The sequence below is a fragment of the Notolabrus celidotus genome, chromosome 13 (assembly GCF_009762535.1).
Source record: "Notolabrus celidotus isolate fNotCel1 chromosome 13, fNotCel1.pri, whole genome shotgun sequence".
Classification (NCBI taxonomy): domain Eukaryota; kingdom Metazoa; phylum Chordata; class Actinopteri; order Labriformes; family Labridae; genus Notolabrus; species Notolabrus celidotus.
Window position 1 is genome coordinate 34,105,766 of NC_048284.1, and position 13,809 is coordinate 34,119,574.

At 41.8% G+C, this 13,809-nt stretch overlaps 1 protein-coding gene across 1 annotated transcript in view; it reads right to left on the minus strand.

The window, feature by feature from the left end:
• The window catches only part of cnih3 (cornichon family AMPA receptor auxiliary protein 3), a 148,493-nt gene that overhangs the window by 99,027 nt on the left and 35,657 nt on the right, over window positions 1-13,809 (minus strand). Inside the window, exon 2 of the mRNA XM_034700215.1 lies at window positions 6,068-6,136. Within this exon, the coding sequence (XP_034556106.1) occupies window positions 6,068-6,136 (69 nt within the window). The remainder of the gene's footprint in view (window positions 1-6,067; window positions 6,137-13,809) is intronic.

The window sequence follows — 13,809 nt, forward strand, 5'->3', positions numbered from 1 at the left end:
CAGAAAGAGAGGAAGGAGGAAACACTAAGTGGGAGATATAATGCAGGAAGGATTCAGGGAGAGATGTGAAGTCCTTCTGTGTGTGTGTGAGAGAGAGAGAAGGGGTAAGGAGAATAAAGACTGGGTTTGTAATCTGAAAAACTGTGATGATAAAGATTTTAAAATCGTATTCCAATGAGACGACAGGTAATGAAAAACTCATACAGAAATCACAAATAAAATGACATAAAGGTGATTACATGTTGGTTCCTTGTGTTTGCATAATGCTTTTTTTTAATAGCTTGAACAATAACAAGACAGAGCAAGCACTAGGTCCATGAAGGAAGAAGCACATTTGTCTCGCACATGCATGCAAACAGTGGAAAACTGTTAGCCTTTATGCTCCTGGTAGTCGCACAAAAGGTTGACATTGTCACATTTCATGTTTCTCAGCACCTCTCAGCTCTTACATATACGCACACTTCACCCTCTCTTTGGTGGGGCCTTTGAGTTCATTAATTTAAGAAGAAGATCCAAAACAAGCTTGTCAGCAGCCACAATCAATCAATCAATCAATCAATCAATCAATCAATCAATCAATCAATCAATCAATCAATCAATCAATCAATCAATCAATCAATCAGTCAATCAATCAGTCAATCAATCAATCAATCAATCAAGATGCTTTTCCAAACAGAGCAGGTCTACACCGTACTCTATGCTCTATTTAGCAGAGCACTTTGCAGTATTTAGCTAGTTACAGTGGAAAGGACAAACTTCCTTTCACAGGCAGAAACCTCCAGCAGGACCAGACTCATGTTCGACACACATCTGCTGAGACTGTACAAAGGACTAACCGGCAGCAGCCCTAAAACAAGCCAGATAGCAGCCAGCCCCAGGATTAAACAATCAGCAGCTAGCTACAGGACCAGCTTTTCAGGATCCAGCTAACACAGATGATGGTTATTCATGTGCAGAATCATTATCATTCTGGGTTACTCTCATGATGAGGGAAGGCGTATTTTTGGAGAAAGGAAACAAGACAGAACAGATTTACTTTCAGACTCACTCTGAACATTTCAGGGTGAGCTGCATGTGTAAATAAATCCCTGGAAATGTTCAAGGGTGAATGTTCGAAAAGGGTTAATGACTCTGGGAAACTTCCACATCGGTCCCAGGATTGTTCGCTTTCATAACTGATAAAAAGCAAAGGACCAAGGACTGACCCCTGAGGAACCCCGTAAAACAATGATTGTGTGGACAATCTGCCATTACCGATACCAACGCTGAAAGCCTTATTGTGGAGATAAGAATAAAACCAGTCTAAAACAGGGCCAGAGATGCCGACCCATTTGTTTCAGCGCTTGATTAAAAGTGAGTGGTCTATTGTGTCAAAAGCGGCTGAGGGATCTAAAAGAAATAAAATGGAAGACTGGTCTGAATCAGCTGCTAAAAGAAGGTCGTTTAACACTTTGAGGAGGGCAGTTTCTGTGCTGTGGCCTGCTCTAAAGCCAGACTGGAATTTTTCAAGTGAGTTTTCAGACATAAATGCAATGATCTGCTCAGCTTCAATTTTTTCAAGAAAGGAAGTTTAGAGATAGGACGGAACTTATTAAGGATAGAGGGATCAAGGGAAGGTGGAGGGGAATCTGATTAATTGTTTCCCATTCACCTCTTAAGAAATTCTTATTCATCCCTCTCATGCTCCTTATGTCTGTCTCTGTCCCTAATTGGCCTCTTTGACACACTGTCTCCTCCTCCCTCTTCTTCTCCCTCTCATGCATATGAGTCAATAAATAGTTCAGTGTGAGAAAGTCCATAGCTCTTAAGTCAAAGTCACCTCCAAACTCCCTCCTCCTGCTGTACTGTACTACCATGCATTATTAAGAGCCAACTGTGTAAGTAAAAGCCCAGAAGACCCCAGGGAGAGGGATTTAGAGGGCTGGAACCCATCCTAAAACAACTTCAGTGGAGGCAGATTCCCCACACTGACTGACACTAATGTGCGTGTTTCTCCACAACTTCTCCTAATTGCTGCTGTGCCAAGTTTGAGCATCATTGAAGCCCAACTAAATCACTAAAAGACAGGAGGCAGCAGAGGAAAGGATTCGGACAGAGTGTGCAAACAGTCTGAGAGTTTCACTGCAGCTCAAAGAGACGTCTGCTTCCTCTCACTATGCACTGACACTGGATGGACTGATGAACCATTAAAGGACAAAGGGGAACAAGGTGTACACATAAAAGTTAAGAGTCAGGCCACTTGATTATTCATAGGTGTGTTTTGGGCGTAATATGATTCAAACCAATCAGAATGTCAGATCTCATTCTTAGCAAACTACACGTCAGCATGTTCCACTGTGCACTGCCTTTATTCTTATCCAGACCGGGTTCAGGCAATATCTCTCCTTCCACTGCACCAGTGTTCATTTTGGCGTCTATTTTAGATTTAGTCTTCGTCTTTAGATGAAAATGCCTGTTAGTTTTAGTCTTTTCAGCCCTTTACTACGGTGGCCCTGAGAGCTCACAGCACTGCAACTTAAAGGTGACATATCATGCAAAATGGACTTTTTAATGGTTCTTTACCTGAAATGTGTTTCCCTGGCATGTCTACAAACCCCCCGAGAATGAAAAGAATCCATTCTGCCCCTGTTCTGATTTCTCCACCTTTCTGTAAATGTGTGTGAAACGAGCCGTTTCAGACTTCAGTGTTTTTGTTACGTAACAACAATATCCGGTCTGTCACGGAGTCAGAGCTCGGAGCTTGTTCAGCCCATAGACTGTATAAAATACAACTCAACCTCTCCTCTGTTTTTCATTCCCTGCACACATGTGTGCTAACAAGGAGCTTAGGAGGGAGGCATGCTAGTTGTAGGCTGTCTTAATAAACACAAAGGTCGGTTTTACTCCCCACGTCTGCAGATTTGAAGATCTAGTGGATGATTCTTATTTATCATGGATAAGTGCTAGCGCTAGTTAGCATAGCTACATAGCTACAAGTCGTAGCTGTAGCTGTGTACCAAGACACACGTCTACATACTGACAAATAAAACAACAAGAAACACTAAATCTGTGACCAATCCTTCAGAAAGGTCCCGCTGCCTTTCTGGCAGAGGTCGGTTTTACTCCCCACGTCTGCAGATTTGAAGATCTAGTGGATGATTTTTATTTATCATGGATAAGTGCTAGCGCTAGTTAGCATAGCCACATAGCTACATGTTCGTAGCTGTGTACCAAGACACACGTCGACATACTGATAAATAAAACAACAAGAAACACTAAATCTGTGACCAATCCTTCAGAAAGGTCCTGCTACAGGCGCCTCTCCGTCAGGATCAGATTCTGGATCAGATTCAGAGGGTTGAAGTAACGTGATCTCTGAGCAGCCGTGTATATTCAGCCAACATGTAAACATTAGATCAACGTGCTGGAGAGCCGAGGCACATCCACTTCCTGAGGGGGCGTGGTCAGAGAGAAAACAGAGTGTTCTGAGGAGGACTGAAGAAGAGGGTTTTTCAGGCAGACCAAAATCTGATTTCAAAGTGTTTTTTTGAGCATAAACTTTAAAGACATGTTTTGGGGACCTCTTAGACCAATATATGTTGATGAAAAAAGCGTGATATGTCACCTTTAAGAAAACACATGCAAAAAGACAAAACACAAGCAAATTAAGAAAACATCTTCATCAATTTGACAACACATGCGCAGCATTTAGAGAACGTGCTGCAAAGACCACAACACAACACATTAGAAAAACGCACTGCAAAGACCACAACACAACAGTAGTGTTTCCAGAGGACACTTAAAAGTGATGCACACGTCTGGACACGGTTGTTGTTGACGCAGATTTTGAGTCACAGCACTATTAAGGTTCTCTTACCGTCAGTGGTGTTGGAAAATGAGATAAAAAAGTAAGTGTTTTTGATTTATTTTAACAATGTGATCACATGATTCAGCCTATTGCAGTGATCTGCTGTTAAACTACAAGCATGTCCTTATGTGTGCATCACTTTTAAGTGTCCTCTGGAAACACTTTTGTTGTGTTGTGGTCTTTGCAGCGCGTTTTCTTCACATTGCTGCGCATGTGTTGTCAAATTGATGAAGATGTTTTCTTAATTTGCTTGTGTTTTGTCTTTTTGCATGTGTTTTCTTAAGTTGCAGTGCTGTGAGCTCTCAGGGCCACCGTACTTTACAGTTTGAGTCTAGTTTTAGTCGACGGAAACTCAAAACATTTTAGTCTTTGATTTTTGCCAAAACATTTTCTCTCTTTAAAATAATTCATGTAGTGGATCAGATATCGGTATCAGGGTTATACCAAGTGTTCAAATCGTCAACATTTCACTCCTTAAACACTTTTACTTGGGTAATGTCTTAAGTTAAATACTTCAGGATGTCCCTGTGATTGTATTTTGATTCTTGATTCCAGAAAAACGCCATGAAAGGACTGTATTGCACTTTTACGACGGTCCCTGAATGCACCTGTAGCGACAGGCGCACTCTACAGACAGTCAGTTCACGGCACTCTGAAATGCATCTTCATCTTTGATGACAAGGAGTTGATCAAAACTTACTAAATGTGTCTGATGTTTCACCAAACTGGATTAAATGAAGCTGTAGATGCAGAGCTTTTTACGGTAAGGGCGGCAAAAACAGCAAACCTCAAATATTAAACAGACGTCCCCCGGTTGTGTCTTTATCACTAACACACACCGGGGGTAAAAATCCTCAATGAAGATGAGACAGATGCATGGAGGTGAGGAGAGCTGGTTCATAAAGCACACCTGCTGCAGGTAGAGACCAAGCTAACACTGAGCCCCTCAGATAATAACTCAGCCTGTCACAGGAAGTCATCACGCCATCTTTAAAGACGCACAGCACAGGGGGAAACATGGAACATATGTTCCTCAGAGTTTTTATTATCAGTGATGCACTTTAGCTCGTCATAGTCTCGTTTTCGTCATGAGAAAATGAGTGGTTGACGAACATTTATCGTCATAATTCTCGTTAAAGAAATGAACACTGCACTGCATCCTGTACATGCAACACAAGCCACTTAGTGTTGTTCATGGATTGAAGTCACTGAAGCATTCGCAGAATAACAGAATAACCAATCAGAAGCATCCAAGTTGTCCATATTTGGTACTGAATGGAGTCTAACATCAGACTTTCACCAGATCTGTGTCTGGTCCGTCTGTGATCATCTGCGGTACAGCTCCGTGCTCTCTCGTCCATCAACATCCACTGACTGTGTTTTCAGAACGCAGCATGGAGCAGGACCTTCGGACAGCTGGAGTCATGTGACCGAGGTTTTCCTGCTGTAATCCCTGTATCAAAGATTCTCCTCCTCCTCTCCTCATCCATGTTGTCTTTCTGGTCCTCTGAAAACCTCTGACCTGTTGACTCCAGGCCTGGCTCCGCTCATCATGACTTTGGTTTGTTGTTGTAGTTAAGTGAAATACGATCTGGTGATAACACAGAGTGTTTTATTCTGAAAATTAACCGGATGTTTTCATTTTGTTTTGGTGAAACCTGACTTCCTGTCCCGCTCCATCTGCTGTGTCATCCGGCAGAAATAGAAGTCTTGTGTATCTGATCTGGAGGACTCCGACCTGCCGGATCAGAGACGCAGCCGGAAGGCAACGGAGTGGATCCAGTGGAAGTTAACACATTGACTAGAATAGAAACCTATCAGATCCAGTGCTGTGATGGATCGGCTATGAGGGTCTAGACCAACTTTGGACTCTATGATAGGCTTTGGCTGTGGCTAGTTATTGTGTTTTAATTAAATTTGTAATGAAGAATCTGTTCATTAAGATGATTGATTCACTCTTTACTCTTTGGCCTAAAGCTTTGTGAAACTAGTCTACTATCAAGGAGTGAGGAGACGAGAACATAAAAAACTAGTTTCTGCTGCATGACTTCAAATCAATGAACCAAAGGACAGAGAAGGACTGCAGCCTTGAAGAGGCAGATGTCCTGACGTGCCACATCAGCAAACTATTGACATCTTAACCAAAGCAATAAGACAATAATTGAACACATACAGGAAGTGTTTGTAATGAATGATTAACAGTGTGAAGAGGAGACCTACTGCATGGAGTGGATTGCCCTGATCGATCGGCACCTTGAAGTCAGCCTGGAGTTCATCAAATGCAGTTATCTGTGAGAGAGGAGGAGAAGTGATCAGTTTGTAATCAGCAAAACAGGATGACAGTAAACAACAATGTTTCACATTTTGAGCCTTTGAGCTGGAGCTTATGACGGGTGTCATTGGGCGAGAGGCGGGTAACACCGTGGATAGGTCGTCAGTCTACAAGGCTCACATGTAGAGACAGACGACCACCCATGCACAATACGAGCAATTTAGAGTCCCAATCAACCTTTTAACCTTTTCAATGGTGTCTTGGTATGGGTCAACGAGTCTAAAAAACAAAAACAGACTGCAGGCCATAGTCAAGATATGCAGCAGGGTTGCGGGCACACCCCTGCCTGACATGTCAAGCCTCCACCGAGCCAGGACCCTCAGCAAGGCCTGGTCCATCGTGGCTGACCCATACCATCCCCTTTTTCTTGAATTTCGCCGGCTTCCCTCGAAGATTCGCGATGCCGAATAGCAGGACGAATAGGAAGAGGAACTCTTTTGTACCAACAGCAGCTAGTCTGCTTAACAATGCCGCATAACTGTTGTTTCCAGTTGTTACTGTTGTTGTTGTTACCGTTTGAATGTTTTGATGTTGGTGTTGTACTGTTTTGTTTGTGTCACCGCTGTCTGAAAGACAAATTGCCCCCCGGGGATAATAAAGAAACCTTGAACCTTGAACCTTGAACCCGATGAGCATGTTTTTGGACTGTAAGGAATCTGGACATGCAAACTCCACACAGAAAGGCACCGCCCCGCTGAGGTTTCGAACCAGCATCACAAAAGCAACAGTTTACCCCAACAAAGCTTAAGTGCAGCGTGGTGCTCTGTTGGGGTCTGAAATGAAACTGCTGAGTTGTAAGCAGAGTCATGCTGCACAGACAGCGGTCCTGGTCTGTACACCCAAAACTAGACTGAGGGAACAACAGAGGAACTGACACTCTTACCCCTTTTCGACCAAGGCAGTGTCAGGGACGGTTCGGAGCCGGCGCTCAATTGAGAACTGTTTTTTCGTGTTTGGACTGTGAGTGAACCGGCTCCCAGCTGGGAAAACCGGTTCCAGAGCGGCTCCAACTCTTTGCTGGTCTAGATAAGCGTACCGCTTACGTCAGGGGCGAGGTGCGAGGTTGCCGTGATCAAAAACACAAACCAAACGTGTTTCCTCCATTGTCCTGCAGCGAAACAATAAAAGAGACTAATGGATTCCAAGGCAAAGCAGTGGTCGACCGAGGGGACAAGCTGCTGTTGTCCGCCATTGTTGTTGTTGTGAGGGAAAGATTGCACTAGCGCTGCTGGGAAAACCACTCGAGCAGGGGGGAAAAACAAACAGATGCTGTGTGTTGTTTATCTCAATGAGGTTGTCTCATTTCAGGCTTGGTGTGAGAAACATCGTCTCATTCTGAACACAAACAAAACTAAAGAGATGATATTTGACCCCAGGGTAGTCCGATCACATGACCCTGTTTTAATTAGTGATGGTCTGATTGAGCAGGTGGACTCTTAGGAGTATTTGGGTTTTCAGATGGATAACTTATTAAAGTGGAATGTTCATGTTGATTTCTTGTGTGCCAAACTGGCCCACAGACTGCATTTCCTTCATAGACTCAGATTGTTTGGTGTAAGTACAAGTGTGATGTTGACCTTCTATAATGCTGCCATGATATGGGATGGCAGCCTGGTTTGGCCGTCTATCTGTTAAATGTAAATCTAAGATTGACATTTTTTTAAATGTGCCATGAAAGTGATCGGTAAGAAAAATGACCTTCAAACTATCTTTGGAAAAAAACATTTCTTAAAAGGACTCTTCTCGTGTTCTTTATTCAGAATATGAATTCTTGTCCTCTGGAAGACGGTTCAGAGCGAGCAGATATAAAAGAAACCACTTCAAGCTCTCCTTCCTCCCTACTTCCATCACTCTACTCTACAAACAATCTGCACCAACATAACGCTCTATTATGAGTATGAGAGTTCACTTACTCTGCACTAATGTTCATGTGATGTTGCTTTTTACTTCCACACTGGTATCTTATTGTTATTTATTGTATCATTGGTATTGTTGTGTCATTGGTATGCCACAGTGACATGGTTTCTTATCTTTGACAGTGGGCATGTTATTGTAATATGGGTATGATGAATGCATTGATTGTGAGCAGCACTGCACTTATGTCCATGACAAATTTCCCCCCAGGGACAATAAAGTTTATCTTATCTTATCTTAACCAGCTCTGAACCAGCGCGAGCACCAGCCCTGAAATACAACTCGGTTCGCGTTGGTCGAAAAAAGCTAACAGAGGAGCATCAGATCTAAGGAACAACTTTATTAACACACGGCCATCAACAAACAATCACACCAGACATAGAATGCTAATGCATATAATTGGCTGTTACTACTTCCCATCATAATACATGACTTTCTCAGAGGGGTATAATACGAAGCCAGATTTGCGGTTATCGAGGTAACTTCAGGGTTAACTCTGGATTTTCAGTACTATGCAGGTGGTTCACTCCTTACCAGGGTGGATCACCATGGTTACTCATGCTGAACTCCTAACCTGCTCCGAAGCAGGTTATGCTCAGGATCAGAGATCAGTTTGGAGAAAACTCCGCCCACTGACCAATCAGCAAGGGGAGGGGGGAGAACTGAAATATTACATCTAAAACTGCCACACAAGACACAAAATCAAATCTGGATTGTGTGTTTAACTTCTTCATATTTTTCTAACATCAGTGCAGTGTTTGAAATTCATGTGGATGTGCTGACGGCAGACTGTCTGTGTCTGTGATTGGTCACATGTTACCTTCTCCGCCCCGTTCATGTGAACACGCTCAGGGTAATTCTGGATTGACTCAACATTTTGAGAACCAGCTTCCTGTGACAGATTAGCGTGATCTCCTTTGTCAGGTTCAGTGAAGCCGGATCAGGAGGAGATATCTGGGATATACTGAACTCGCTTCATAGTATACCCCTCAGGTCTGTTGTTTACAACATAAAGGTCACTATCTCACAACTGAGAGAACATTTTTCACACGTGTCAACAACAGTCGGTGGATGACGCTAGCCTTAACGTGGACGTGTATTTGTGGAGGACTTTCTACTCCTGTGTGACGGACGATGACATCACTATTTAAGCAGGTACATGGACTCAATACATAAGGATGAGTTCATCTAACAGGGGCACACATGCTACCTGAATCAACACCCACTGTGGAGCTGACTATCACTGGGTCAGTCTGCAAACACCTGATAGTACATTTTAAATGGTTAACACAGAAAATACTGAACCTGCATACTACAGGGAGAGGTGCTACAGGGAGAGGTGCACAATACGTGAGGTCATAAAAGAGAAAGAGACAAGTTTAATAAGTAGATCAACCCCGTTTTACTGTTTTTCAGTCAACACAGCACACAACAGGCCGTTTCAATTCAGCTGTGATGAAGGGAGATACGTTTTGAATAACACATACTCACAAAGCATTCATTTGGCTGTCATAAAAGCATTTCAGAGTCAATAACCAGTTGTTACACTTACACTATCAGAGGGTAATTCAGTAGATTTTCTGTCGTTGGCCAAACTTATTGCTTGAAATGTATAGAACTCATAACTCTAGTAAGAGCTGAACTTATATTAGGGCAATATAATAAATACTACTTATAAAAATAACAATAACAATAATAATGATAAAATAATGACAATAATGAAAATTATAATATCAAAAATAATAATAATAATGATAATAATAATAATAATGTAAATTATAATATCAATAATAATAATAATGATAATAATAATAATAATATCAATAATGATAATGATAATAATAATATCAATAATGATAATGATAATGATAATAATAATAATAATATCAATAATGATAATGATAATAATAATAATAATAATAATAATAATAATAATAATAATAATAATACAAAAAAAATACTACTACTAATAATAATAATATAAACAGAAATAATAATATTAATAATATCAATAATAAGAAAAATATTATTATAATTTCTATTATGATAATAATAATTAATACAATATAGGATAATATATTTTGCTGTGTTAGCGTAGCTTAGTTTGCTACATGTCTGTTGGAGGTAGCTTTGGTGGAATGAAGCTAAATTTAATGGAGACTACCACATTTCACAGGTATCTTGGCTGTGAATGAAGAAGACCACATTACCCCGTATACCTCTGCATCAAGGAACATTTCTTGGACTGTTACCAAGAAATGTTTGCTAAAACTGCTACCATAGACATATGGGCTGTGATACTTCACTTAATCATTTTCAACAGTTACATATACAGTTTGTATCTTAAAGAGCTCATAGTGCCCTATTACCCCTCTAGAACACAACGCTCCCAACATGCAGGCCTGCTCATCGTACCTAAAGTCTCTAAAAGTAGTATGGGAGGTAGAGCCTTCAGTTATCAGGCCCCTCTCCTTTGGAATCATCTACCAGTCAGGGTCCGGGAGGCAGACACCCTCTCTACTTTTAAGAGTAGGCTTCTAACTTTCCTTTTTGATAAAGCTTATAGTTAGAGCTGGATCAGGCTTGGACCAGCTCCTAGTTATGCTGCTATAGGCTTAGACGGACACACTGGGATCCTGTCTTCCCCTCTCTCTCCTCTCTCTGCCTGTCTCTTACTTTAACTCTTCCTGTCCCATTAAAGTTACTAACCATAGACCTTTCTGGAGTCCCTGAGCTCCCTTGTCTCGTAGGTTCCTCTGGATCTCTGCTGCTGTGGACGTGCCAGACTCCAGCTGCTACAACTACTACTATCTGTCTCACCACTATCATCTCTCTCTCTCTCTTCATTTCCCTCTATCCCTCTCTCCAACACGGTCTCAGCAGATGTGTGTCTAACATGAGTCTGGTCCTGCTGGAGGTTTCTGCCTGTTAAAGGAAGTTTGTCCTTGCCACTGTAACTTGCTAAATGCTGCAAAGTGCTCTGCTCATGGTGGATTAAGATGAGGTCAGACTGAGTCCTGTCTGTAAGATGGGACTGGATCTGATCCTTTCTTGATGTTGGGTCTTTGTTAATAATATAGAGCATAGAGTACGGTCTAGACCTGCTCTGTTTGGAAAGAGTCTGAGGGGAACGTTTGTTGGTATTATGCGCTACATAAATTAAGATTGAAAGACTGACATACTTCTATCTGGAAAGCTTTTACTGCAAACTTTGTTTTCATTTTGTCCTTCCATTTCAAATCAAGTTGTGATGCTAGAAAAGCTGATTCTAATTTTAAAAGTATCCTATACCATATGATGGAAAAGCATGAGAAATGTGGGATAATGGCAGCTTTATTCTTTCTTTTTTGTGATGTACAGACTGATTCATTAAAAATGCATGCTCGCTTTCTAAAACTGCTTCTTCAGATCTGTAGCCTTAAGACGTTAGGTTCAAAATGTTTAAATCTTATAGGAGCGTTTGTTGCTCCAGAATCATTTTGTCAACATAGGTTATGCAAGGGGTTAGGACCCAGAGGCACAACTTTGATTTCACCTTTAAAATAAGCAAACAGGTGCCAGGAGGGAGACGGGAACGCAGGTTCTGCAGCAGGATTGGATGACAGGAAGTCAAAAGCAACAACTCAAGGGAAAACAACACGGCAACAAGCACAAAGTTCAGGAAGTAAGGAGATGGGTATGTAGATCTGTTAAGTGACTCATGAGGGAAGTGAGAGAATGTGTTTAGGAAGTCTGGTGTAATAGCCTGAGAGTGTCAGGTGGGGGGGCATGAGGAGAGCAGGTCTGGGGGATTGTAAGGAAATACCACAGCCTGGGAGAAGTGTGCCGGGGATAAAGGTCAAAATCCTCATCCCTATATGGTGTCAGAAAAATGAGAGAGTGATTGCTAAACTTTATGTGGACGTCGCCTGAAGTCAGAACAACAACTTGAAGAGTCAGAGGAAATGTTATTAGACAGCTTGACAGACTTCATGTCATATTAAGAAGATAAATGGCAGACAGAAGTCGGGTTTGACTGAGAGAACCACTCCAAAATGAAGTACAGAAACAATTTCACTGAATAAATGTTCAATATTTTAATTATTTATTGTAACAAAATAATAATGAATGCACCATGCAATAAATAAATGTCCCCCACTTTATGAAAGCAAGAGAGAGGCCACAAGCAGTTAATGAAAAGAGACAGCCATGCCACAGAGCCGTCATTTCACAGCAGCGTCAAGGAGTGACACCACGGCATCATGCTTCCATTGTTATGTTAGAGACTATTGCTGTATGTAATGATCTGACGGATTACGTATCAGTGATCAGGACAACATATATGTGTGTAACTCCTCTTTTATTCATCAAGACTTCTGCAAACTTCCTCTCTGCTGTGCATGCTAAGAATTAAGACACAGGCAGAGAGGAGAGAGGAAACAAGGATGCATCAGGTAGAGAAATAGGACAAGCCCTAGCCAGTGGTTTGGATCAGTATATCATAGGGTTGACCCCAAAAGGTGCATTTCGACCAAAAGTCCAGGGGTCTTTTAGCCCCCAGAACTACTTTCCCCTGAACTAAAAGGTTCCTGTGCCCCCATTGTTGTCTGCGTTTCGACCGCGGGCTGAAGTCCCGGGTAGATTGTGTAAATCAGTCCAGTGACGTATGGAAAAAAAGTAAATGGACTACACCACCAGACCAGTAGAGGGCAGTTAAACAAAGACGAACGCCATTCATCCCAGATGACACCATAGAAGCAGACGGACAGGCAGGTATCATTATGAGCAACACAACAGTTAGCCTGTTAGCATGAAGAGACTCAGCTGGTGCTGTTTTAGATGGTGCTATATTTCATCACAGATGGATTCACTGAATCAACACGTGAGAGGAGATAAGCGCGAGTAGCAAAGACGTTTCAACACGCCTTTAAAATCCTTTTGAACTCAAAAAGCGGTGGCAGAGATCGACCGGTGTTTTGGTTTAAACAGCGACCCTGTTAACTGGAGACTCTCAGCCGGATGCATCCCTCATAAACGTCTTTAGACCATCATTAAATATCTGATGAGGATATTTTGAAATCTTAATAAAAACTAAACTAGTTTGCATTCCCAGGAACTCCCTCTGTGTTTCAACAGCTGTGTAAACTCCACAAACACTGACACGTTCAGCTGAAGGTCTCCAGTTTACAGGGTCACTTTTAAAACCGGAACACCGGGAGAGACGCATTCACAATGGGCTGAGAGAAGACTACTGTTACAAGCTGCTAAATCAAGAGAATCACAGCTTCTTCTTTTGAAAAGTACACACACATATAAAAAAGATAGAACAAATAAAAACTAATGAAAGAAAGAGAAAGCTCCATCAAACATCAGAGTGAGAAGATGATGACGGTGCAGCGGGTTGATCAGGTTGTTCAGCAGATGTGTCACAGTTCGTGTGTCTCCCTCTCATTCCCTCTGTGGTCCAGTGTGTTCCTCTACACTCCCTGACTCACACACTTTTAGGCGTGTTCTTGTTTTTGTGTATCAGGGCTCAGCGCTGCTCCATTGTCAGATCATCAACTGGTGTGGAAATTCAGAGCCACATTGTGCCCTTTCTGTGAGCCTGTATACTTCCCTATGGTTTAATGGACTGCACTTTTAAAATGTCTCACACTAAAGACCATTCACTTTAACACTGATATACTAGGGGTGACCCCGACTAAAGATTTGGTAAGTCAAATCTGAATTGTTGGAT